The 24,338-nt window shown below is 45.3% G+C and overlaps 2 protein-coding genes and 1 non-coding gene across 7 annotated transcripts in view; 2 read left to right on the forward strand and 1 right to left on the reverse strand.

The window, feature by feature from the left end:
* The window catches only part of LOC113884022 (nodal modulator 1), a 56,471-nt gene extending 36,120 nt beyond the window's left edge, over nucleotides 1-20,351 (reverse strand). Inside the window, exons 1-9 of the mRNA XM_027528320.1 lie at nucleotides 20,087-20,351; nucleotides 14,177-14,266; nucleotides 12,601-12,646; nucleotides 9,269-9,369; nucleotides 8,275-8,381; nucleotides 5,930-6,002; nucleotides 3,872-4,024; nucleotides 2,160-2,297; nucleotides 1,740-1,829 (exon numbers count right to left, since the gene is read on the reverse strand). Of these exons, the coding sequence (XP_027384121.1) occupies nucleotides 1,740-1,829; nucleotides 2,160-2,297; nucleotides 3,872-4,024; nucleotides 5,930-6,002; nucleotides 8,275-8,381; nucleotides 9,269-9,369; nucleotides 12,601-12,646; nucleotides 14,177-14,266; nucleotides 20,087-20,251 (963 nt within the window). The 5' untranslated portion in view covers nucleotides 20,252-20,351. The remainder of the gene's footprint in view (nucleotides 1-1,739; nucleotides 1,830-2,159; nucleotides 2,298-3,871; nucleotides 4,025-5,929; nucleotides 6,003-8,274; nucleotides 8,382-9,268; nucleotides 9,370-12,600; nucleotides 12,647-14,176; nucleotides 14,267-20,086) is intronic.
* TRNAG-CCC lies at nucleotides 10,247-10,318 on the forward strand. The gene has a single exon. It is a non-coding gene; the product is annotated as a tRNA-Gly (tRNA).
* A 3,223-nt stretch (nucleotides 20,352-23,574) lies between the features above and the next one.
* The window catches only part of ABCC6 (ATP binding cassette subfamily C member 6), a 66,348-nt gene continuing 65,584 nt past the window's right edge, over nucleotides 23,575-24,338 (forward strand). For 3 of the 5 annotated variants that reach the window (XM_027527007.1, XM_027527008.1, XM_027527009.1), the window contains exon 1: nucleotides 23,582-23,695. In XM_027527007.1, the coding sequence (XP_027382808.1) occupies nucleotides 23,660-23,695 (36 nt within the window). In that variant the 5' untranslated portion in view covers nucleotides 23,582-23,659. Of the gene's footprint in view, nucleotides 23,696-24,338 lie in introns of all 5 variants that reach the window. The other 2 variants (XR_003508627.1, XR_003508626.1) reach the window with 2 other exon arrangements.

Consider the following 24,338-nt stretch of genomic DNA (forward strand, 5'->3'; position numbering starts at 1 on the left):
GTTTGATTTCTTCCTAGTTTGTCTACCTCCCACTAGAACATGAGCTCCATGAAAACAGGGACCTCTTCTGTCTTAGTCACCTGGTATACAGTAGGCACTTAATAAATGACTCCTGAATGAATGGATGGAATGCATGCATGTGACAGTATTTGAGAGCTTTAAGAAAATGGCTTCCTCTTTAGTCAGATAGCTCTTTGTCTAAAAAGACGTGGTTAACCCACTTATTAAATCGCCTATTCGCGCAGCAATCATCTTTATTAGGCACCTGCCATGTACCTGCCACTAAACCACAAGTTGCGAAATACAGTAAAAGAACGAGACTCAACGGTCCTACATTATTTAGTTTATAGATTGCTTCCTGAAATTCCACTCACGTCTGTTTAAAACTTCGGTTTGCAATCGGGAAATGTGTTTCCCCAGTCACCTGCCCCCATCCTTCCTGGCAAGTCCCTTGAAGCACCAAGGGCCTGACCTTTGCCCTCCCATCCCCCCTTCAGCGCACAGAACAGTCAAATGCTTTCGTGGATCTTAAAGGCAGAGTCAGAATCCCGCTGAGCATGTGACCTAAAAGCTAGCTTCCACCCGGTTAAGCCACTTCAATGTAGTCCTTTCTAACGTAAAAGAAAACGATTAAAATCTCATTTTTTCAATAACTGTAACCCTAGGTGGCCCACTTATAAAAGGCTGCTGTTTTCTTTGGGGATTTGACCCAGCACATTTTCTATAGTAATCATCTTCTACCTCTGTAATTAAAGATGGAAATGTGATGAAGAACACGTTCACCACCTGTTTTAGATCTAAGGAGCTTGTCAGGCCACCTCTCACCCCACCCATCGCCTCACCTGTCACCCCAGATGGCCCAGGCTCTGTCAGTTCACCTGGTCTCCTGCCACAGCCTCAGGGCTGGTCCCTCGCTTCCACTTGCCCCCTGCAGACTCTGCTCAACGAGGCAGGCAGGGGGGCACACCTGCTTCTGCTCAGAACCTTTCCGTGGTGCCAACTGTCACCCAGAAAGCCCAGCGGGACCTGCACGACCTGCCCCATCACCTCTCCTCCTCCCCACTTCACTCCCTCCGTTCCAGCCACCCTGGCCTCTGGGGGTTCCCCACACCTCCTAGCCACACTCTTGCTTCAGGACTTTCGCACCTGCCACGCCCGTGTCTTACACACTCTTCCCACAGACGTAAGCACACTTCACTGCCTCTTCCCCTTTGGCTGTTACTCAAAAGTCACCTCCCGGTGAGGCCTTCCCAAGTACAACCTAGGAGACCTCAACCCCCACTTGACCTTGAAACGGTATAATCTCCTTTCTTGCTTTGTTTCTAAAGAACACAAGACCTTCTCATATACTTTCTGATTTACTTATTTATAAATGTATTGTCTCTTTCTGCCATCAGAACATGAATTACACAAGAACAGGAATTTTTGCCTCTTTCAATTACTCCAATAAGCCCAACACTGGAATAGTACCTGAAATATATGTCACTGACACTCAGTGAACACATCTCACTGAATGAAGTAGATAAAACTAGGGCTCCGATTCACTCAGATACAGATGTTAAGTGAGCGATGTGAAGGATTCCGTGGATCCCAGAATAAAGTGGAAGAAAGTGGAAGAGTCTGCTTTTTCCAACAGCACTTTTAGATAAATATTAATTGTTTTTTAACACGTTTGCAATACCCGTGCCCAGGAATGGGCACTCCAACACCTGTCCCTCCAGAAGGCAGGGAGGTCTTACCTCAATTTTCAGGCTGTCATGTTCCACGGTAAAGTCAAGTCTGGAAGGAGCAACATCAAAGGTAATCCTCTCTCCTCTATAGAACGGAATCTGGAAGGAAACGTCTGTTAATTACCAAGAGCCAGGAACATGATTCAACCATCAATACTAACACTCAAAGCCAGCAGCCCACAAATAACCAGGGGTTCAAAGTGGGCAAACAGATACTACTAATCACAATGGCCTCACATTTAAAAGAGGAAAGACTTAGGCTTTCTGCACCTGTTACTGAGGAGACAGAGCCACACCTTAAATTACTGCTAAATAAAATGTTTGTGGAACTGCAGGCCAACCATTCGGTCCTTTGATAACCCAAGGGTACTGATACCTCCTGTTGTAAGACTCCCAGACACAAACAGAATGGAAGTCAGCTTTCCTCACCACAGTGTAGCCCCCGCTCGGCAGGGAATAGAAGGAAAAGGAGCCGTCTTCTTTGGAGACCGCATGGCACAGGTACTCCAGACTCTCGTCCTGGGGCTGGAACCCGGGCACCGGGGAGAGGTTGCAGCCCAGGACATCCTATGTCAGGAGAAAAAGGCCAAAATGACTTCCTTTTCCACTTCCACGTTCTGATTATTATCAAATAGCCACCTTTCAAAAAATTTGCAGAAGTTTTATTTCACAAAATATTTCTGAAACCTACGATGCAGTAGAGAACAGAGCACAATGTAAAAATTTTTACATACAAGTTTGCAAAGTTAAGGGTTTCCCAGGGGGCTCAGATGGTAAAGAATCTGAGTGTAATGCAGGAGATCTGGGTTCGATCCCTGGGCCAGGAAGATCCCCTGGAGAACGAAGTGGCAATCCACTCCAGTATTCTTACCTGGAGAATCCCATGGAAAGAGAAGCCTGGTGGGCTGCAGTCCACGCAGTTGCAAAGACTTGGACATGACTGAGTGACTAACACTTCAATTTTCATTTGCAAAGTTAAAAATGGTATAGCCTTCTTAGAAAAAAAATCACCTGTCCTCCCCTACCATGGATCACCATAGTCCGGATGAGAAACCATACTGGCCCAAGTTCACACAGCTGCTCAGAGGCAGAGCTGGGATCTGTCTGAAGCTGGGTCTGTTTGATTTCAAAGCCTGGGCACTTTCCACTGAATTACACTGCCTCCCAGAGCAGACATTCAATTTCTTGTGAGCAAAAGAGAGACACAAGGTTCTTAGATGGTGAGACTATCCATCAACTTTGACCTGATTTTTTTACTTAATTGAAGTACAGTTGGTTTACCATGTTGAAAGTACAGTTGGTTACAATGTCCTGCTATACAGCAAAGTGATTCAGTTATATATATATGTACATTCTTTTTCAGATTCTTCTCCATTACAGCTTATTGTTGTTCAGTCACTGACATGTCTGACTCTCTGTGACCCCACGGACTGCAGCACACCAGGCTTCCCTGTCCTCAACTACTGCCCAGATAGCGTGCAAACTCATGTCCATTGAGTCAGTGATGCCATCCAACCATCTCATCCTCTGTGGTACCCCCTTCTCCTCCTGCCCTCAACCTTTCCCAGCATCAGGGTCTTTTCCAGTAAATTGGCTCTTCACATCAAGGGGCCAAAGTACTGGAGCTTCAACTTCAGCATCAGTCCTTCCAGTGAATATTCAAGGTTTATTTCCTTTAGGATTGACTGGTTTGATCTCCTTGCAGTCCGTAGGACTTTCGAGAGTCTTTTCCAGCACCACAATTATACAGTTTATTACAAGATACTGAATATAGTTCCCCATGCTATCCCCTGGAGGAGGAAATGGCAACCCAGTTCAGTATTCTTGCCTGGAAAATCCCATAGACAGGGGAGCCTGGTGGGCTGCAGTCCATGGACTCACAAAGAGTCAGACATGACCGAGTACGTATGCACCTCTGTGCTATACAGTAGGATCTTATTGTTTATCTATTTTATATTCAGTAGTGTGCATATGTTAATGTCAAGCTCCTAATTTATCCCTCCCCTGCCCAGCTTTCCCCTCGGGTAACCCTAAGTTTGTTTTCCATGTCTGTGACTGACCTGAATTTCTTAGTCTCTGATCTCCCATCTCCTCCACTCCCTGCCCACAGTCTCTCTTGTTCTTCACTCCTCTTTGCTTACCTCTTTGGTCACTAAAGAAGAAAAGAGAAGAAACTTCACCCCTTTCATGGGTTCCCCATCGCTGCGGACAGAGCCAGACACGTTGTAGCCGGCCACTATGAGGGGACCCGCGGCGTTGGCGTTGGAGTTGGTCACTCGCACAGTGGTGCTCGCCTACAAAAGAAGATTTTAACTTCCAAAAGGACAGACGCTCACAAAGCGTTTAACAACAGGAGGACATGCTTCCACTAAAATATTAAGTTGGAGAAAAGCAACAAATGAAATGGTATAAAACTGCGTACGAATGTGTAGCACGATCACAACTGTTTTTCATGGGCAAGATGAAGTGCAGGGAAAAGCGGAAAAATGGAAATGACGATGGTGGCATTTTATTTCTTTTACACTTTTCCACCTTCCAAATTTTCCATTTCCACTCCTTTATGTTCTTCTGTATGTTCCGACTTTTTTTTAATGAACATTTTTTTCTATGTTGAATGGTATGCATCCATGTATTTTTAATCTCTTCGTTAAAAGTACAATTCACACAGGAACAGTTATTTTCCCAAACACACCATGCATCCAGCACCCAGACACTGGGTCCTCAGAAGCCCCCTCCTGCTCCTTTCCTGATACTGATCCCCCAAAGGGCAACCATTTTCCTGACTTTTAATAGCCTGCTTTACTTTTTTTTTTTTTCAAAGTTTTTATTTTTTTTTGTATTTTATTTTATTTATTTTTTTAATTTTATTTTATTTTTAAACTTTACATAATTGTATTAGTTTTGCCAAATATCAAAATGAATCTGCCACTACTTTAAAACACAATTTTACATGAATAAACTCAAATTCCTTTTGCATACAACTAACAAACGCAAATCTTAAAACGTATTCTATTTATAATGTGTAAGCTACTGAGTTTTAAGTGAAACATTTTAAAATGTTGACCAGAAGAGAAAAATCCTAAGAACCAGACCATAAACAGTATACAGACACATCAAGGTGTGAAATTATATCATCACTTTTAAATGCATAAAACTCACAGAGTAAAAACTGAAATTCTGATGCTTCTTTAGCAAGAATGAAACACAGCCTCAAAAACCAATATAAAAACTAACCTTTTGAAATGTCCTTTAGGTCTTATTTCAAACTGTTTTTTCAACTATTTACAGAACCACATTTAGTAAGTGTCTTCTTTTTTTCGATCTTTTACTATAAACTATTTCAGTCAAACATAAAGATACAGGGATCTATACCAAAGAAGACCTACATAAGCTCCAACCAGCCAAAGAATAAAAGAGAAGAAATGCAATTCCAGACCCTGCAGACCTGCACACCCCCTCCTCCCTCCCTCTGCAGACATCAGTACCATGGTGAATACACTGCTCGCCATTCCCATTTGCAGCATCTTTATAGTTTTTCCACATATGAATGTATCCAGAAGTGGTTCTGATCACAAGTGTTTCTAATCACTATATAAATGGCATCATATTTCCTTGACCTTCAGCAGCTTGCCTTTTCCCTTCAATGTTACATTTTGAAGTACAGTCATATTGATACACGTGGCTCTGGTTCATTCATTATTGCTGATATACAGAATTCTATCATGCGATGAAACCACAGTCCACTCTCCCCTTCATGGACATATAGGCTGTTTGCAATATTCAGCTATTACGAACAAAGCTGCAATAAACATTCTTACATATTCTCCTTGGGCACAAGAACAAGAATTCAAAATAAGTATTGCTGTTACAGACAGAAAAAAGAACAATAAAATAATCTCATCAGGTCCCTCTGGTGTTGATTTAGCTTAAAATAGGCATAAGTTAATAACAAACCAACTTCACAGCAGGAAGACAATGTCGTTACCTAAAACAGAAACCAACGTAAGCAACATCTGCTACAGTGTGTGAGTTTTCCTGTATAAACACCACCAAACTAATCAGCAGTATCATTGTTTTTTCCATGAACTTCTAGAAAAAACATAAAATAATTTCATACCCGAAATTGAAAACCACTCCATTTGTCCCCAAACCAGCACACTGTTGGCATGGCCGTCAACATAATGGAAATAAATGCTCACCTCTTTCAATGGCCAGGTTGGATGAGTTGCAAGGATTTCATAATCTCCAGGAAGAACTTTAAAAAATGCAAACCTAAGAAATAAAAAATACCACTTCACTTTCTCCCAGCAACCTGAATATTTCTAATTTAGGACTACTCTTCCAAGCACAAGAAAATGATGCATGAGTTACCACAAACTTGCCCTGAGCCAGTTAAAGGAGCATAAATGAAATTCAATCCTTCGCTGTTCAAATCCTCATCAGACAGCACTTACTGGGCACTGGCTGTGTGCAAGGAGAGGGGCTCGTGTGCTAACGAGAAGGAAGGCTGATGTTTTCCTTCAGCCCCAGGGATTCTAGTCTAAACACCAGCCCCTGTGGTTCAGCAGGGGTCAGTCACAGATCATTCAAGCGTGTGCCGACAGAGAGGCATGAAGAGGTGAGGAGAGGGGAAGTGTCTAAACGAAGAGAAGTGGGAAGGGAGGAAAGATGTGTGAAGAATGGGGGACAGGGACTTTTCTGGCGGTCCAGAGGTTAAGACCCCACGCTTCCACTGCAGGTGGCATGGGTTCAACCCCTGGTTAGGGAATGAAGATCCCACACGCCACACGGTGAGGACGAAAAATAATATTAAAAAAAAAAAGGCCATAATCAAGTGACTAATCGAACTCATTAAAAAATTAAAGGAGAATATTGAAAGAAAAAATCGGCGGACAGGCCCGCTGAGCTGACGGACGCTGACCCAAGACGACACTAGCGTCAGGGGCAGGTGATAACGAGCTGACTCCAACCCCAGACAGTTTATTAAGATCTGTTATCAGGAACAAACAGAAGCCACTCTGGGCTCTTGCGCAAAGCAACTGTGATGAAACCACAAGCCGATAAAGACTGTTCTAGCAGTTGTGAACAAACCAAGACCAGGGTGAGATGAGTTGAGGCTGGAAACACTGCGTCCAGGATTCTGACACAGTTAGCCCTTCAGATGTGCAAAAGCACCAGACCACAGGCAGGCTAATTCCAGTGACAGGAATGCCAAAGTTTCAACTCAGCTCCTTCTTCCGCGGTGGCATTTATCACATCAGATGTCGCCTGTAATAACTGCACAGGGCCGCGCTGGCCACAGGGGTGCTGATACTGCCACTGGGTTTCGGTCTGGGTCAGATTCAGCCTCTAGCTCGTGCTCACAGCACCCCAGTTCTGCACATGACTCTCCGTGCGCGCAGGAAGGGGTTCAGAAAGCTCAAGTCCCCAGCAGGGCCAGCAGCAAATTACTGAGACCAGAGAGAATGAAAGTCCTACATTCCCTTCTACAGATCAGAGGAGGGGGCTGGAGAGGCAACAAGAAGTATTTTTCAAAACTGAAATATAATTCCAACAAGCATCAGTTAAAAATTGGATGATATACTGACAGGCTCATTATAAATTTCTATTTTGCAGTTTAGTCAGATTTGTGTACTGACGCAGTCAATGGTGATTTGTATGCTTTCAAAATGATCAGCTGGAACTATTCGGATATTAATCTTGGCACATCTATTAACATTTACAACGCAACAATATAAATCCATTACATAAATGCTTTAAATTTGACTCAACAAGGTTAATTAAATAGTCATCAGTTCCAACTACAAAATGATTGCGATGTAATAGTGATAAAATGATTTTTAAAAATTGTAATTGAGCTAATCTGTATTGAGCTAAAAGTTATTAAGTGCATATTCTATGCCAGACAGTTTGAAACAATAATACCGTAATTTAATCTTCTCAATAACCTTAGGTGGTAGGTTCCATGATTATCCTCATTCATAAATGAAGAAACCAAAGCATAGCAGTCTTAAGTAACTTGCCGTGGGGCAGACAGCCAGCAAATGGGAGAAACAGGATTCAAACCGGCTGCTGGACTCCAGAGCCAGTGCCACACCACGCCATGCTCAGTCATGTTCAATTCTTTCGTGACCCCATGGACTGTAGCCCACCTGGCTCCTCTGCCCATGGAATTTTCCAGGCAAAAATACTGAAGTGGGCTGCCATTTCCTACTCCAAGGGATCTTCCCAAACCAGGGATCAAATCCACGTCTCCTGCATTAGCAGGTAGGTTCTTTACCACTGAGCCACCTGGGAACCAGAGCCAGTCCCAGCCAGTAAATGAAGGCTTAGTCCTGCAGCGGGTGCTTTATTTATCTCGTTTTTAATCATCTCATCACCGCTAGATATGGGTCAAAAGACTTCCACTTCACAGGTAAGGAACGTGAGGCCCTGTGGGGTATGAGCCTGTCTGAGGGTAAGAGGCTGAATCAGGGTCTGAACCCACCCCCAGCATCAGGGTCCAGCTGTAGCTGCAGGGCAGGGCGGCACAGCATTAACTCACTTTCCGCCAGGCTGTGTGACTGTGGACTGGATCTTCGCGTCGGTGCCCGTGTTTCGCAGCGACACCTGAACTCCTGCGGGGCCCAGGGGCTGCCCTTTGCTGAGAACCTGCCGTGGAGAAGGAGGAGGAGGTTAGGAGCCACCCAGCAGCCACATCCTCCCCTCAGCAGCACTGTCCAGTCTGCGCCTGCTGCCATGACCTTCTTTGGGTCAGGATTCCTTGGAAAAGATGGTAGAGATCGTGGTTGCCCTTCCTGGGGAAGCAGGAGCACAGGGAGAAGGAACAGCAACAGGAAAATGACACTTCAGCTCATTGACTCTATTGCGTGCTTGGCTGCTCCATCATGTCCAATTCTTTGTGATCCCCTGGACTGCAGAATGCCAGGCTCCTCTGTCCATGGAATTTTGCAGGCAAGAGTATCAGACTGGGTTGCCATTTCTTTCTCCAGGGGATCCTCCCGACCCAGGGAGTGAACCCTTGTCTTCTGCGTTAGCAGGTGGACTCTTTCAGCTCTGAGAGTGACTCTAAAGCATCGTCAGTTAAAGATGCACGACCAGGCCACAGAGAAAGAATAAATGCCCGGGGTCCCCATCTCCAACAAGAAACCCAGACACAAAGCCAGGACCAAAGGCCCTCCCTCTCAGGGTAAAGGGAAAGGAGCATAAACCCACTGTGAAGAAAAGGTAGGCAATAACAAGTGCATCTCAGCCGTGGCACTGCAGGCCGCGCAGGGGAGACTGGCCCCTCAGACCCTGTCTCCCTACAAGGCCATCCTGCTGTCTGTACTCGGACAAAGGAGTGACCAGCAACCCAGACCCAGCCCCCTAGAACACCCGCCACATTTTACATACAGTTTCATCGAGCTCCCAGGCCCTCCTGAAGCTTGTCTGTGCATCCCTCATAGCCTCAAAGCCCCCGTTTCAAAACTCTCACTTTTTTAAAGGTAAGAGGAGACTGAGTCTGTACCACAGAGCAAACGTGACAAACGCCAGACCTTTCCGTTCACGGAGAAGCCTGTGAACACGAAGTTGATGTCCCCGCCCTTCGTGCAGATGTCGCTGACACCATCCACGTACAGCTCCACGGTGGTCGGCTCTGTGCGATGACAGGGGGGTAGGGGGAGGGGGACAGGGGACAGGACACAAGAGCAAGCTGAGTTCTGGGACAGGATACAAACTGTCACATAAAACATACTGCACTGCTTAATTTTCACTGTATTCATTTCTGAGCCACTCATGTGGCTGGAAATCCAAAGGGAGGAGGAGGAGGGAAAAGTCTCCCTCCCCCACCCTAGAGGGAACCAGGGTTAAGAGTATAAGATACGTTTATAACAGTCTCGCGGCTGAGTTGTATCTCAGAGTCCCATGGAAAATCTAGTAAGCACCAGAAACTTTTATTTACTGAACACCCACCAGAGACCAGGCACTGAGCCAGGTGCACTTAACCCTGACAACTATCTCAGAGGTAGGTAGTAACACTGCAGCTTATTGAAGGGTAAACTGAGGCACAGAAAGGTTAAGGATTCTCCTAAAATCACAGAGCTCCTGAGGGACAGAGCCCACTCTCAACCCCAAACGTCTGGCTCCAGATCTGTCTCCTGATCGAGTACGTGAGTTCAGCCACATTATACCAAGACCATAAACTCCAGGGTCCATAGTAAACTGGGGGACTGGAAGTCAGCAGAGGCCAAGTGTGGACTGAGGCAAATGGAAAAAAGGGGACAGCTTCCACCCACTACTGCTGCATGACCCAGTGCTGCCCGAGCTTCCAAGTTCTCATGAAAAACTGAAAATCTGGGTCTTATCTGCTGTGTCCTGATTTTTCAGTATCAGCAACCAATTCAAGGAAATTAAAAATAACTGAAGAGTTCATCATAATATGGGTTAAAGTTGAGTTTTTAAAAAGTTAGGAAGAATGTGAAGTGATAGGGAGAGGAAAAAAAATGGACAAATCAAGAGAATTTCAGGGGAGTTCCCTGGCGGTCCAGTGGCTAGGACTCTGTACTCCCAATCCAAGGTCCCAGGTTCGATCCCTGGTCAGGGAACTAAGATTCCACATGTTATGTGGTGCGGCCAAAAAAAAAAAAAGAGAGATGACTTTTTTAAAAAGAGAACTCCAGGTAAAATAAAGAATTACAAACACACACAAGGGAAGATGTCAGTGGAAAATGGATAAAATCTATCAGGCACCTCACAAAAGAGAATATCCAAATGGCCAGGACACACATGAAAAAGTGTTCAAATCATGGACCATCAGGAAATGCAAATTGAGACCACAGTGAGTGGCTGAAACCGCCCCACCATCAGGACAGCTAAAAGAGACTGACAGCCAACGCTGGTGAGGATGTGGAGGACTGAACTCTTAAACACGGCTGCTAAAGCAAAGCTCTGCAACACCTGCTCTGCTGGCCCAGAAATCTCTACTAGGGCTGGATTACACGTAAAAAGTCTACTGCCCAGCAATTCCACCCCTGGTATATATTAACACTCAACAGGAACGCAGACACGTGTGCACCACAAGATTCACAGGAGTAACGAGGACGTTCACAGAACGCTATTCTCAGTGGCCAAAATCGGGACAAGACCCAACTGCCCACCAACAGCAGAAGGGGTAAATCACCTTCTGTCACACAGCAATCGAATGAACTAACATAGTAACACACAGCAAGGATGAATCCTATGAACAACATCGAGAAAGAAACCAGGCACAAAACTGTACCTTGGATGATTCCATTTAATCAAAACAGGTAAAATAAGCTATCATTTTAGGTCGGGCAGGGCAGTTCGTAAGCACCTGGGGTGGAGCACTTCTGGGAGTTGGTCAGGTTCTGTCTCCTCATCTAGGAGGTGGTTATGTGTGTTCACTTTGTTGAACTTCATTGCCTGATACCTCTGTCACAAGAATTTCTGAAACCAAGAGAATCGGGTTCTATCCCTGGGTCGCAAAGATCCCCTGGAGGAGAGCATGGCAATCCATTCCAGTATTCTTGGGTGGAGAATCCCATGGACAGAGGAGCCTGGTGGGCTACAGCCCACAGGGCCGCACCGAGTCGGACGTGACTGAAGCGATTTAGCACACATGCACACACGCATGCTATGATTCAATTAACAAGCTTATCAAAAGAAAAAGAACTGACAAGTAGGGAGGGGATTCAAACAAAACACTCCCGCAGGCCTCCAATCTGCAACCTCTCAGGCCAGGGCTTGGCTCTGACTCCCCTCCAGTGTCTGGACCCCAGCAGTCAGGCAGCCCCGGCTGTGACCTGAGAAAGAATTTCGTCTCCCAGATGCAAGCCGCTGCCTCTGTGACAGCAGGGACTCAATTCCTCCTCCCCTAACTCACAGGCAGGCCTGGTAGGAACAACTGGGCTCCCTTTCTCCCCCCAGGCTACAGAACTGGGATCACACACCCACCTCTACCAAAATATCCAGGTTCTGCTCTCCAAAAATATCAGCCACACCAGGGTAGAACCCTTTCTTCTGATCAACCCCACTTTCGCTCCTCCAACCGTGCTAAGACACGTACCTCAGGGAAGTCTGCAGCCTTTCTGTGTGCAGAAAGACTGCTTTTAAGAGTCGGACACAACTGAGCACGTATGCACACATTTTAAGAGTTGTGTCCGACTCTGTGACCCCATGGACTGTAGCCCACCATGCTCCTTAATCCATGGGATTCCCCAGGCAAGAATACCAGAGTGGATTGCCATTTCCTCCTCCAAGGGATCTTCCTGGCCCAGGGATCGAACCTGTGTCTCTTGTGTCTCCTGCACTGGCAGGTGGAGGCTTTACCAGTGAGCCATCTGGGAGCCTGATGGATGCTGACCCAGTGGAAATAATTGTCCAAAGTTGTCACAGAGCTGGTAAGGCCTCAAGGTTGCCAGATCTTCTGATTTCTTAAGTAGATCTGAATTTTTATGTCAAATTTCACAATGTTTAATATTACCATTAATTCACTAAAAAATGTTTATTAAAAAAACACTGAGGGAGCTAAGAAAGAAGCCATCCCAGGCCAGAAATCAAGTCCCCACTCCTGACCCCTATAGGCATCAAGTTCTTCTGGCACTAAATGAATGAAGCTGCAAAAACGGAATTTCCTATGATGTACAAGAAAAGATGCCTATTTCAAGAAACAAGACAGAAAACCTTAGGATAGGTCTAAAGTAAATCCAATCTACTCTAAAGTAACAGGGATGGAGGAGTTAAAAAAACGCTCTTGCACACTAGAAATGAATCCTTCATATTTTAACAGTCTCTGCACTCCATCAATTTAATATTCACCATACAGCCTAATCCTTTACAAAGTATACCTGGTTATTTGTTAACTTACCAAAACTCCACCCTAGAGGAGGCTCAATCTTCAGAATGAAATCTCCCTATGAGGGGGAAAAAAAAAAATTAATGCAGAAGACTAAGAACTGATGACCCTTCAACTTTTACAATCATGTAAAGTAGAATTTTCACACCTGGAATGGAATTCCAAGTGTAAACTTTGGGCTCATAAATGGGAGTGGACTTTTGACTCCCTACCAGTGTGGCAAGTTCAACCCCAGAAACTCCTATTTAATCCAGCAAAGAGTTGGAGACACTGTATTCAGCCACTCAAGGTCTTTCAATACCAAACATTCTACTGTTTCATGTTTACCCTTCATATGTTAACCCTGAAGTCTGCCAGGGTCAGCCAGACCTTTAGAAACTAAAGCCAATTCTTAAAACGAGATTTTATTCATACACCCTTGAGTAAAGGGTTCCTTGAGAATCCTTAAAAGAAAAAAAAAAAAGATTACAATATCAACTAGTCCACCTCTAGAAAACAATCTTAGCTATTATGCATAGATATAAGTTCAAGAATATTTATCTCTTATAATTCACTTATCGTGTTGTTAGTAATAACTTTTGTAACTTCCTGTGTTTATCTACATTTCCACATAAAAAGCTGAAATGTGGGGAGGATGGGGAGTAGGAATACAGGCATGCGGATACCCATCTCTAAGCACACGTGTTTGCATGTCTGCATACGTGTATATGCATGTATATTCTTGGATATCCGTACAACTCTAAACACTGAGAACGCCATCTGCTAGGATACACACTGAAACTTTTATCAGAAGTCATCAGGGGGACTTGGGGGATAAAAGATAAAATATACTTTATATACTTCTAAAAACTTTGATTTTTTTTTTCCCCCACAATACTTATGAATTCACACACTACTTGTATAATACTTTTTAAAAATCACTTGTTTGTCTGTTTATCACTGGCTGTGCTGGGTCTTCACTGCTGTGCGTGGGCTTTCTCTAGTTGTAGCAAGCAAGGGCTACTCTCCAAGGTGCCCAGTGTTTTCACTCCGGTGACCTCTCCCGTTGTAGACCACTGGCTCAGTAGTCGTGGCGCACGAGCTTAGCTGTCCCGCAGCACGTGGGATCTTTCGGGAAGAGGGATCAAGCCCATATCCCCTCCATTGGCAGGGAAGCCCTGTGTAATACTTTTTAACAATGTTTTAACCTGCTTGCAAGTATTAATAGGAAGTTCTATTAAGTCAGGGTTTCTCAGACTTGGAACCACTGACATTTTCCCTGACCTGCACAGCATGGCAGCCTGTTCAGCTCCATTCTTGGCCTCCAAGCAGGAGATAATGGACCACTCTCCCTCCCTCACGGTTCTAACAGCCCAAATGTCTCTAGACACTGCCAAGTATCCCTGGAGACATTGAGAATCACTGCTATTCAATCAAACCAGTACATAAGCCGTCACCCTCATAGTTTGGCCAGAACTGCCATATTCCGCTTGTAACTTACAAAACAGAGGTGTATTTGCTCACTTGGGAAAGCTACTCTCCCAGTTAGCACAGCCCTGTGGGCCACACTGACAACCTCCCATCATAAACCACTGAAGTGCTCTCTCACCTTATCATACAAGGGGATCATAAAGTAACCATTGTTAGGGGCACAGTCTGTCTGGTATTTCAAAGTCCCATGTTTGGTGTACAACTTTATCTAGAAAGGAAAGAGAAGTCATGTTATCACCATTGAGAATTAGCTATATACAATGAACCTGAATGCATTCAGTCAAAATGCATTTGCTGAGGACCTACTTTAGGAAGCTGAGAACAATGGGCATTACAGACAGAGGGAAATAACACAAAGCATCCCAAATAATGTGATTCGCTATTTTTCAGATTAGAAACTAAAAGTTGTACTTTTCAATGCTTTTCAGTTTATTTTAGTCTGTCTCTATGTTGTTTTGGGGTCTAAAACCAATTTTGCTGTTAGAAAGGGGCTTGTTAAAATGCAGTTCCTGGGGAGGGTTGGATTGGAAATCTGGGACCACCAGAAGCAAGCTATTGTATATACAGGATGGATAAACAACCAGGTAGAGTTGAATAGCACAAGGAACTACATTCAATATCCTCCAATAAACCTCAGTGAAAAAGAATACGAAGAAGAATGTATACACACGTATAACTGAATCACTGTGCTGTACACCAGGGACTAAACACAGCACTGAAAGTCAACTATACTTCCTTTTTTTTTTAAGTACCTTAAAAAATGCAATTCCTGAACTCCACTTGTTTCTAAAAAAGAAGGTCTAAGGATAGGTCCTTGGTCTAAGGCCCTCACCTTAGACCTTCTGTTTTAGAAACAGAAGTGGAGTTCAGGAATTGCGTTTTGATGGTGACTGCAGCCATGAAATTAAAAGACACTTACTCCTTGGCAGAAAAGTTATGACCAACCTAGATAGCATATTGAAAAGCAGAGACATTACTTTGCCAACTAAAGTCCGTCTAGTCAAGGCTATGGTTTTTCCTGTGGTCATGTATGGATGTGAGAGTTGGACTGTGAAGAAGGCTGAGCACCGAAGAATTGATGCTTTTGAACTGTGGTGTTGGAGAAGACTCTTGAGTCCCTTGGACGGCAAGGAGATCCAACCAGTCCATTCTAAAGGAGATCAGCCCTGGGTATTCTTTGGAAGGAATAATGCTAAAGCTGAAACTCCAGTACTTTGGCCACCTCATGCGAAGAGTTGACTCATTGGAAAAGACTCTGATGCTGGGAGGGATTGGGGGAAGGAGGAGAAGGGGACGACAGAGGATGAGATGGCTGGATGGCATCACTGACTCGATGGACGTGAGTCTGAGAGAACTCCAGAAGTTGGTGATGGACAGGGAGGCCTGGCGTGCTGTGATTCATGGGGGTCGCAAAGAGTCGGACACAACTGAGCAATTGAACTGAACTGAACTGAAGGTACTTAAAAAAAAAGACATATAGTTGACTTTCAGTGTTGTGCTTAGTCCCTGGTGTATAGCACAGTGATTCAGTTATACGTGTATATAACCACTAGACCATTCAGGTATGACCTAAATCAAATCCCTTATGATTATACAGTGGAAGTGAGAAATAGATTTAAGGGCCTAGATCTGATAGAGTGCTTAATGAACTATGGACTGAGGTTCATGACATTGTACAGGAGACAGGGATCAAGACCATCCCCATAGAAAAGAAATGCAAAAAAGCAAAATGGCTGTCTGGGGAGGCCTTACAAACAGCTGTGAAAAGAAGAGAAGTGAAAAACAAAGGAGAAAAGGAAAGATATAAGCATCTAAATGCAGAGTTCCAAAGAATAGCAAGAAGAGAAAAGAAAGCCTTCCTCGGTGATCAGTGCAAAGAAATAGAGGAAAACAACAGAATGGGAAAGACTAGAGATCACTTCAAGAAAATGAGAGATACCGAAGGAACATTTCATGCAAAGGTGGGCTCAATAAAGGACAGAAATGGTATGGACCTAACAGAAGCAGAAGATATTAAGAAGAGGTGGCAAGAATACACAGAAGAACTGTACAAAAAAGATCTTCACGACCAAGATAATCATGATGGTGTGATCACTGACCTAGAGCCAGACATCCTGGAATGTAAAGTCAAGTGGGCCTTAGAAAGCATCACTATGAACAAAGCTAGTGGAGGTGATGGAATTCCAGTTGAGCTATTCCAAATCCTGAAACATGATGCTGTGAAAGTGCTGCACTCAATATGCCAGCAAATTTGGAAAACTCAGCAGTGGCCACAGGACTGGAAAAGGTCAGTTTTCATTCCAATCCCAAAGAAAGGCAATGCCAAAGAATGCTCAAACTATCCCACAATTGCACTCATCTCACACGCTAGTAAAGTAATGCTCAAAATTCTCCAAGCCAGGCTTCAGCAATACGTGAACTGTGAACTTCAACTTGAACCAGATGTTCAAGTTGGTTTTAGAAAAGGCAGAGGAACTCTCAGAGATCAAACTGCGAACATCCGCTAGATCACTGAAAAAGCAAGAAGAGTTACAGAAAAAATATCTATTTCTGCTTTATTGACTATGCCAAAGCCTTTGACTGTGTGGATACAATAAACTGTGGAAAATTCTTCAAGAGATGGGAATACCAGACCACCTGACCTGCCTCTTGAGAAACCTGTATGCAGGTCACGAAGCAACAGTTAGAACTGGACATGGAACAACAGACTGGTTCCAAATAGGAAAAGGAGTACATCAAGGCTATATATTGTCACCCTGCTTATTTAACTTATATGCAGAGTACATCATGAGAAACGCTGGGCTGGACGAAGCACAAGCTGGAATTAAGATTACCGGGAGAAATATCAATAACCTCAGATATGCAGATGACACCACCCTTATGGCAGAAAGTGAAGAGGAACTAAAAAGCATCTTGATGAAAGTGAAAGAGGAAAGTGAAAAAGTTGGCTTAAAGCTCAACATTCAGAAAATGAAGATCACTGCATCTGATCCCATCACTTCATGGGAAATAGATGGGGAAACAGTGGAAACAGTGTCAGACTTTATTTGGGGGGCTCCAAAATCACTGCAGATAGTGACCGCAGCCATGAAATTAAAAGACGCTTACTCCTTGGAAGGAAAGTTATGACCAACCTAGACAGCATATTCAAAAGCAGAGACATTACTTTGTCAACAAAGATCCGTCTAGTCAAGGCTATGGTTTTTCCTGTGGTCATGTATGGATGTGAGAGTTGGACTGTGAAGAAAGCTGCATGCCAAAGAATTGATGCTTTTGAAATGTGGTGTTGGAGAAGATTCTTGAGAGTCCCTTGGACTGCAAGGAGATCCAACCAGTGGAGATCAGTCCTGGGTGTTCTTTGGAAAGAATGATTCATGGGGTCACAAAGAGTCAGACACGACTGAGCAACTGAACTGAACTGAACTGAACATCCATCTAAAAACTTTCAATGTTAGTAATCTGTGAGTATAACACGAAAATGACAGAACCCAGTCATATCAGCTAAGACAATGTAGAAAGCAGCAAATCCACAATGTGTGTGCTTAGGAAAGGAACACTGTGAAATGACGTACAGACTGCAGGCTCCCATGGGCAGTGACCATGGCTTACACTTCATGAGTGTCTTATGCAGTGTAAATACTCCACAAATACCCGACCTTATTCACAGGCCAAAAAGAAATTCAGATGCATGCACTTAAAGCAGGGACTGAAGATCCACCTGTCCAGAGAGGCCAGGGAAGTCCCGTCAATGGGCATTCATCTAAAAGGTGACAGGACTGCTTCTTAACCCAAGCCAAGTTTTGCAGCCCAAAGATCAGCTGGCTTTCCAGAGAAATCAGGAATGCAGTTTTTAATGTGAAACCTCCTAACAGTTAAAAAATTAGCAACCAATACAGTTTTTCTTTTTTAGGTACTTTGTCTGCTCTGTTCACTGAACTATTCAGAACACCAGGGACAAGGCTTCAGAACACACTAGGGCTCACTCAACAGTTACTAACTGAATGAATATGATGGAAAAATACCCAGAAGAGAAGAAGCGTGGAGAAGACTGAAGGTAGTTTTACTGGGACACAGAAAACACAACCCAGAAATGATTGTAAAATATCTTATTCACATTTATTCTGTAAAGCACAGGTTAGGACACAGAATGACAAGATACATTATGTGTATGAAACACTAGATTTCATAATCAGAAATGAAGAAAGAATGAATTTCTCAGGCCATCTGGACAGGCAGCCCTAGGGCTTAGGGAACATACTTCACACTAGGTCACAAAACCTGCCCTCCACTCTCATAGTCACTATTAAGTGTTTGGGGTGGGAGTGTCCCTAGCGTTCTACACTTTTCTCCTGAAGCCCCAGGAAGCTACAAGTTGCAAAGCCTTTCAAGACAGCTTCTGGAATGCCCTGTGCCCACAGCCCAGAAGGTGGCATGGGCACCCAGAGATCCTAGAAGCCTTGCCATTGCCAGTGGGTAGATTCATTAAACACCTGACTTCTTTTTAGATTTTTTTTTTTTAATGTGGACCATTTTTAAAGTCTTTATTGAATTTGCTACAATATTGCTTCTGTTATTTATGTTCTGGTTATTTATGTTCCACTGGGTTTGTGGGATCTTAGTTCCCTGACCAGGGATTGAACCCACACTCCCCTGCATTGAAAGGTGAACTCTTAACCATTGGACCTTCAAGGAAGTCCCATGCCTGACTTCTTAAGACCAAAAATGATGGAGAAGCCACAGATATAGGGGTCTTGAAGGTGATGAGTAACTTCTTTAGGAAATACACGATGCTGAGCTCTGCAGCCTCTCTCCCAACGCCATGCTACAGGAACAAAAATTGGGACTTGGAGCAAGGCTAAGTCAAACAGCTGTAGAATCTACTTCCAACCCCTCCCCCAATTCTCAGGAACCTGCTTTGTAGGAACACGCTGGTTCAACTCTTCACCATAGCCCTCTAGGTACTCAGGCAGAATGCCTTTGGGGTCTTGGTCCCCACTCCCTTCTCTTTGGCATCTCCAGCGTCTTTCTTTTCTAATTCCCTTCTTTTGACTCATCATCAGTAACTACCCTCCTAAAATAGAGGCCAGCCCTCCCTGGGGTCCCTTCCTATCTGTCCTGCAAATGATTTTCTATGCCCACCTCCATCTATCTCCCTTTCTCTTCACAAAAGCTTTCTGGGTCATAATTCCACTGGGCTAATAACCATCTAACTGAAGAGAGCTTTGCAACTTAATAAAAAGACTTCTGCAGAAATCTCTTGTGTAATTCCAATAAATACCCAGCGATAAGGGCGCTGACAACTCTTCATTATCGGAGGAAAGGGGTCCCAATGGGGGAACCAGGGAGATTAAAAATAGTTTCCCAGCCCCAGAGATACCAAGAGACAGTAACTGGGTCATGATCTCTGGGATGAGAATTCATGATCTTTTAAAGCTTCCCAGAGGGTAGGAGGAATGGTCGATTAGAATCTGGGGGGGAACTCAGTGTTTTGGGGGTTAAGACTTGCGGTCTCTAGGTTCTGGAATACAGGTTTCAGGAAATCTGAGTTTCAGAAGGTCTGGGTTCCTGGGGGTTTGAGGATCTGGGGTCTGCGTTCTGCTGAGACTGGGTTTTAAGAGATCTCGGGCCTGCATTGTGGGGATCTGGAGTTTGCCTTCTTAAGTATCTGGGGTCTCGATCTGGAGGATCCTCAGTTTTGTGTGACCTAACAAAAGTTATAAACCATTATCATCGTCACCAAAAATGTCCTTCACACCCACATGCACACACCTTCAGAGCTCCACCACCCCACCCCACCGCGTAGCTGACCCCAAGATAAGAACCCCCACCCCAGCGCTACTGGGGAGGAGACCAGCAGAGAGCCCGCAGAAAGCAGCGCTTCTGAAGAGGAAAGGGCTCCCAGAATGCGGGCAGTTGCGGGGAGGGCTGGTGGCAACCGCCTGGGAGGCGAGGCCACCGCGGCTCAGCGAGGCTGTGCGCCTGGCCCCGGGTCACACACCGAGCTCCGGGCCGCGGGGCGGGCACTCACCTCAATGAGCGAGTAGTTGATCTCCACGTCCGACTTGACGAAGCCCCCGCAACCCACCACGATGTCCTCGGAGCCGCACGCCGGCTCTACCCTGCTCAGCAGCAGCAGAACGGTGGCGGCCACCACCGCCGGCTCGGGTGGCCCCATACCCCGGCGCCCCCGCATGGCCCGGCCTCTGCAGCCTGAACCTCCGCAGGCCTCCGGGTCCCGCCCCTCACTCCGCACGTTGCCGGCGGCTTCCTCTTCTGATGGCAACTGACAGCCCTGTCCCCGCCCCCCGCCCCCCCTCACGCCGCGACTGCGCATGCGCACCCCGCCCCCACGGCCATACCCCCAGACCAAATAACTACAGTACAAGCTCAGCAATGAAAGGAGACCATTGGTGCCCTCTGGAGGCCTGGAGGACTCCGCGCACCGTCTGGCTGGTGCAGTTGCAAGGGGCGGGTATACAGGCATAAACTGAAAAGTTGAATTTCGTAGTTTCCTGGTTTGGAATTAGGAATTTGGAATTCCAAATCCCCTACTTTGGAATTCAATAGCACTGAAACTGGAAATGACGAGAGACTATTGATCGAAGTATCCAACAAATTTCCCGAATCTATTTGACCCGTAAATTTCACAAGTGATGTATCATCTCAAACTCCTTTTAGGGATTTGTGTCGACTGGTGTAACTTTCCATGATAAATGATCAATTAGCTTTTTTTTAAGCAAAACATGTCGTTTAAGTTCAGCATAATATTTTAAAAGATATTTAAATTGTATTTAATCCCACCTCTGCTGCTGCTGCTAAGTCGCTTCAGTCGTGTCGGACTCTATGCGACTCCATAGACGGCAGCCCACCAGGCTCCCCCATCCCTGGGATTCTCCAGGCAAGAACACTGGAGTGGGTTGCCATTTCCTTCTCCAAGGCGTGAAAGTGAAAAGTGAAAGTGAAGTCGCTCAGTCCTGTCCGACTCTTAGCGACCCCATGGACTGCAGCCCACCAGGCTCCTCTGTCCATGGGATTTTCCAGGCAAGAGTACTGCAGTGGGGTGCCATGGCCTTCTCCGAATCCCACCTCTAGTAACATTTTTATAGAAACAAACTTTGGGGGTTTTCCCCCAGGAAGCAAAAGATGCATGCAGTTTGACTTACTTTGAACTAGCTCTGTGAGGCGATGCATGAAAATCATCTGAAAGCATCTGTCTGAAAATCAGTTCAAAAATCAGCATGTTATGTTTTGTCTCAAGACTGAATGTATGCCATAATGAAGATGAACTACAAGTCACCATATCAAAATAGACAAAAACTGCCCTTCTGACCAGATGTTTGAAATTCTTCTATTTCACTCAAGAAAATCAAGGGCTTTTATTTTGATAGTTGTTATACCTTGCTCCTAAATGATGAAGTAAAGAGATTTCCCACTAAAATTCGCCACTGTGGTTAAGACTCAAGCACTATGCAACTATGAATCACTACACAGTGGCGACAATGGAAGGATACATGCACTAGAGGATCTCAGCCATGAACACATCTGATTTCTCTCACTCTTCGTTCTCCTTCCAAATACAGTGAGACTGTCAACTGTTTGATTATAAAGAGAAACCATTTAAGTAATTGTTTTATTTTTTAGAGGTTCATTATTTATCATTACAATTAAAACAGATGTTTCCATTTGTTTCCTAACACAAATCCCTGGTTTGTCTTAGCAAATACCAGGGGATTGAAAGTCATCAATTAGGAACTGCTTGGCCTATGGAATCATCTTATTTAACAGACGGGAAACCGAGGCCCAGAGAGGTAAGGGGACTTATCTAGGGTTGGTGGTTCAGTCAGTAAAGTATCTTCCTGCAATGCAGGAGACCTGGGTTCTATCTTTGGGTCAGAAAGATCCCCTGGAGAAGGAAATGGCAACCCACTCCAGTATTATTGCCAGGGAAATCCCATGGACAGAGGAGCCTGATGGGCTACAATCCATGGGATTGCAGTAGTCAGACATGACTTAACGACTAAACCACCACCATCAGAGCTCGGCACTCAGCCACGTGCTGTTCAGAGAGCTGGAAAGTAGGCTCTGTATTTGAGTTCTGTTCTTGGCTTACCTGGTTGATTTCCTCTGTGTGCTTTCTGCCTATCTGACCATCCCCCCTCAAACCTTCATCATTTCCCTCAAATTCATCTTCATATATACAAAGAAATAAAGCTCTACGACCATGTCCAGTTGCAATGGGGATTTAGGGGGGGGGGTCCTCAAGCCTCCTGATAATTTCCATCAGCCTTCACCAAAACCACCTCAAACAAACAGAGATGATCGGAATGTAAACAGCAGACCTGCCACACTCAGCTTCAAGAAAAATCTTTGAGTTTTTGCATCCCTGCTCTTCCAGAAGACCCAAACAGGAAGACAGCTGAAAGCATACTGCCAGGGCCCCAGAAGAGGGTTGGGGAATCTCAGGAAAGAAAGGGAAGAAAAGACCAGGGAGCCCCTGCTGTCGAGGCCCTGAAAAAGGCAAGAGAAAAAGAAGACACCGAAGTAACAACGCAGCCTGGAGAGTGCAAAGGATTTGAATTCTTTACTCAAACTGAGCACCTGTTCTTGTCTGTCTGAAAAAGCTCAGTCTTTTCTTCCTGTCTTGAAAGGGAATACATGGTCATTGCAGAAGGAAAGAAAATTGAAAAAGGAAAGCAAGAAAAAAGAAAAGAAAAGTAGGAGTTCCATGAACACTGCTTTAGTGCATTTCCATCGTTTTGTCTATGCATATATGTTACATAAAGTCATTTCCCAAAAGAACGCTTGGCTTGGGACACACATTACTTTAAGACCCAGAAGAAAAAGGTAAATGACTTGAATTCATTCCCCACTTTGCCTAACTTAAGCATATACTTTTTTTTTTCTTTGCACACATATCGTAAACTATTTTGTATTATAATCTTTTTTTTTTCTCGCTTAGCATTCAGTAACCGTTTTTCCGTATTAAACCTATTTCTTCAATGGCATTTTGAACCACTGCTCAGTAACCTAGGGATGAAATAATACTACGAATGCTAATAAAAGTTAACTCTGATTGAACATTTATAGTGTTCAAACACTCTGCTAGACGTTTTATTAGTAATCTTAAAATCTTCCCACCATCCTAGAGGCAGACAGGGTCGGTCCCACAGGTGAGGGGGCTGCTGCTCCAACGTTAACCCGGGTCCTCCCATCCCCCATTCCGTCCGTCGCTGGACTTGAGCACACCTGCTGGGTTCGTTTATCTAGATAAATTCCTGGAATTGCTGATCCACAGTATTCGGGAAGTTAGGAATGACACTTGCGCCAGGGGGAAAGGGGATTATATGCAGACATCACCGCACTTTCTGGGGCTCCGGGACCCCCGCCCTCGCTGCCCTGGGTGGCCGCCCTGAGCGCCCCGCCACCTCGCCTCGCTTCACCCCTCCGCGCCCCACCCCCGCCGCCCGGCCGGACCTTGCCCCCCGGCCTCGCAATCCGAGAGCTCGAATCCCCGCCCCTTCCCCCGGCCGGAACGCGGCCGAGGAAGCCGTCCTCGGACCCCGACAGTCCGACAGACAGACCAACAGACGGACGACGCCCGATGGCCGGGCAAGGCGAGCCCTGCGCGGGCCCGGGGGTGAGTGTCCCCATCCCGCTGTATTCCTTCTCCGGCTGGCTCGAGATCTCTTGGACAGATGTCTCGGGCTGAGATACAGAGGAGGGCGGGCCCCCGGGGAGGGTAACAGACCTGCCAGTCTAACCCCAGGGCTGGGCGATCTCCTCAACCAAACTGTTCCCCAAGAGACCAACCCTGTGAAAGGGGCCTCTAGACCCCCCAGCTACAGGACTCCCCACGTCTCTGGTTCCTGCCTCAGCAAAAGACTCTAGTGGGAGGGTGGCAGTGGTGTAGGAGGGAGAGAATTAAAGCAACTGTGTTTTCTGAAATTCACATTCACACTTCTCCGGTTAGGAAAGGCCAGCAGAAGATCTGAGATAAGTACAGATGGAGACCTCTGGTAGAACAAGTTTTGGGGTTAGCCAGGCCAGCGTGGAGTCAGCTCTGTCCCTTCCTATTTGTGTGGGCCTAAAGGAGCCTATTACCTTCCTGGCTTCTGAGTTTCCTGGTCTATGAAATTGGAACAGTAATACCTGCCTCCTAGAGTGGTTATAGGGCTTGCCTGGTGGCTCAGTGGTAAAGAATCCACCTGCCAATGCAGGAGACATGAGTTCGATCCCTGGCTTGGGAAGATCCCCTGGAGAAGGGAATGGTATCCACTCCA

Source organism: Bos indicus x Bos taurus, chromosome 25 (assembly GCF_003369695.1).
Source record: "Bos indicus x Bos taurus breed Angus x Brahman F1 hybrid chromosome 25, Bos_hybrid_MaternalHap_v2.0, whole genome shotgun sequence".
NCBI lineage: Eukaryota > Metazoa > Chordata > Mammalia > Artiodactyla > Bovidae > Bos > Bos indicus x Bos taurus.